The sequence below is a fragment of the Orycteropus afer genome, unplaced genomic scaffold (genome assembly GCF_000298275.1).
Source record: "Orycteropus afer afer isolate SDZICR_OR568_19922 unplaced genomic scaffold, OryAfe1.0 scaffold01057, whole genome shotgun sequence".
NCBI classification, from domain to species: domain Eukaryota; kingdom Metazoa; phylum Chordata; class Mammalia; order Tubulidentata; family Orycteropodidae; genus Orycteropus; species Orycteropus afer.
The window spans coordinates 152,814-155,047 of record NW_006922644.1 but is presented as its reverse complement, the minus strand read 5'-3'; the positions used below and the strand labels follow the sequence as shown (position 1 = coordinate 155,047).

The following is a 2,234-nucleotide window of genomic DNA, read 5'->3' as shown; positions in this document are numbered from 1 at the left end:
TCTTATATACAGGAAGCAGACCACATCCCTAGGGCAGCTACTCAGCTGCTCACAGTAGATTCCACCATGGAGTTGACTGCCAGTCTCATCATGGGGAATACTACATCCAGCTGCCCAGCCACTCAACCAGGTCCTGCCATGTTGACACACAAACTTAACAACCACATCTATTTTCAGCTGAGATCCATCTGCCATCAGCAATGATATCCCTCATTCCACATTCTCATCTGAATCCAGCTTGATTGTGAAGGTCTAAAACCTCACATTTCTCAGTGAGTCTAGTGTTGAATCTGAAGAGAACTGACTCTCACATGCCCAGTTCTCCAGACACTCATCAGTCGATAAGGAGAAATGTAAGTGGGTGGAGCAAATGATCCAGCACTCAGCTCTTTGCAAACTGAAAGATTGGTGGTTCAAGTCCATCCATGTTGTTGTTACATGCCGTCAAGTCGGACCTGACTCATAGCAACCCCTCCCTGGGTTTCCGAGGCGGTATCACCGAAGAAGTAGATTGCCCAACCTTCCTTCTGAGGAGTGGCTGGTGGGTTTGAACCGCCAGCCTTCTGGTTAGCAGTCAAGTGCCTTAGACACTACACTACCAGAGCTCCTGATTAGATTTCTAAGATCCATTATGTCATCCTGGAAGATATCCTGGCCCTTAGGGTGGCGTTTCCAGAGTGTTGATGTCATCTATTTTGACTTCCATGAGCTCTCAGTTTCAAGGTCTTGGTCTGGTTGGGAGGGAGTTACTTCACCGTGTGTACCATGACCCACTAACACATAATGCTTTCAGCTGCTTCAGATGTTAGAGGGACATTTTGATTCCAATTGTCCATTTTCTCCTCCTCATGACAAAATATAATCTTTTCTATTTTTTGCTGTGTTTAACCTTTTCAAAGCACTTTCATATACCATCATGTCTTTCACTCATCCATTTGACAAGTATTTATTGACAGCCTATTGCACCTGAGGCAATATGCTAGGCAGTGAGGAATGAAGGTAAACCAGCACAGCCCTGTCTTCCTGGAGCTTACAATCTCCTGGAAAAGGGACATAAGTAAATAAGTAATTGCCACACAGTATGGAAAATGCAATGTGGCAAATGAATGTAGGGGTGTTGTAGGGGTCACACAAGAAGGACATCTGACTTAGCCTTGGCAGGGGTGGGGAAGGGAGACCAGAAGTCTAGGCTGAGACCTGAAGAATAATAAGAATTAGACAGATGTGCTCAATGTCAAGAGACAAAGTGTATGTGAACTACTGTATGGAAAGTGAATCTGCTCTGTAAATTTTCACCCAAATCACACAAAAAAGAAAGGATTACGCAGATGATAAAACATACTACACAAAAACACTGCTCCACATTTTACTGTGGCGAGTAGTGACTGAGATCTTAAAAGCTTGAAAGTGGCCATCTAGATGCAACGATGGGTCTCTCCTCGTCCAGAGCAAAGAAGGATGAAGAAAATTAAAAAAGAACTCACTGCTGTCGAGTCATTTCTGACTCAGCAACCCCTCCTTGGGTTTCCGAGGTGGTATCTCTACGAAAGTAGATTGCCCAACCTTCTTTCTGAGGAGAGGCTGGGGGATTTGAACTGCCAGCCTTCTGGTTAGCAGTCAAATGGCTTAGGCACTAGGCCACATGGAAACAATCAGTCCAAGGGACTTAGTAGACCATGCAATCCTCAGCCTATATGACCATGAGACCAGAAGAACTAGATGGTGCCCAGCTACCACTGTCAACCACTCAGAGGGGGATCTGTGTAGGAGGAGATCCTGGAAAGAGTGGGAGAACACTGTGGAACAAAACTCAAAATTATTAAAAAAGAAAAGAAAAGAGCAGCCTTGCTAGCCTGATAGAGCCTGGTGAAACCCCTGAGACTATGGCACTAGCTGCCTTCAGGTCTGGAACTGAACTCACTCCTGTAGAAAACTGCAGTCAATGTCATGAGACAAAATGTGTATGAACTGCTGTATGGAAAATGAATTTCTCTGTAAACTTTCACTCAAATCACAATAAAAATTAAAAACAAAAAATGAATTAGCCAGATGAACCACTGAGACTATGGCCCCTAACTGGCTTTCAGGTCTGGAACTGAACCCATACCTGTGATTTCCAGCCAAACAAAAGACAGGCATATATGAGTTGAACATTTACCTCAAGTAGATATTCTCCTTGGAGAGAACAATCATGGGAGAAAGAAGGGCTGCTTATGCACAGGGAGACAGCTCAG

General features: G+C 44.3%; 1 protein-coding gene across 1 annotated transcript in view; it reads right to left on the bottom strand.

Annotated features, from left to right (window-relative positions):
- FLT3 (fms related receptor tyrosine kinase 3) overlaps positions 1-2,234 on the bottom strand; it is a gene marked incomplete at its 5' end in the record, with an annotated part of 119,415 nt that overhangs the window by 37,749 nt on the left and 79,432 nt on the right. Inside the window, 2 exon segments of the mRNA XM_042783406.1 lie at positions 967-1,008; positions 1,010-1,040. Of these exon segments, the coding sequence (XP_042639340.1) occupies positions 967-1,008; positions 1,010-1,040 (73 nt within the window).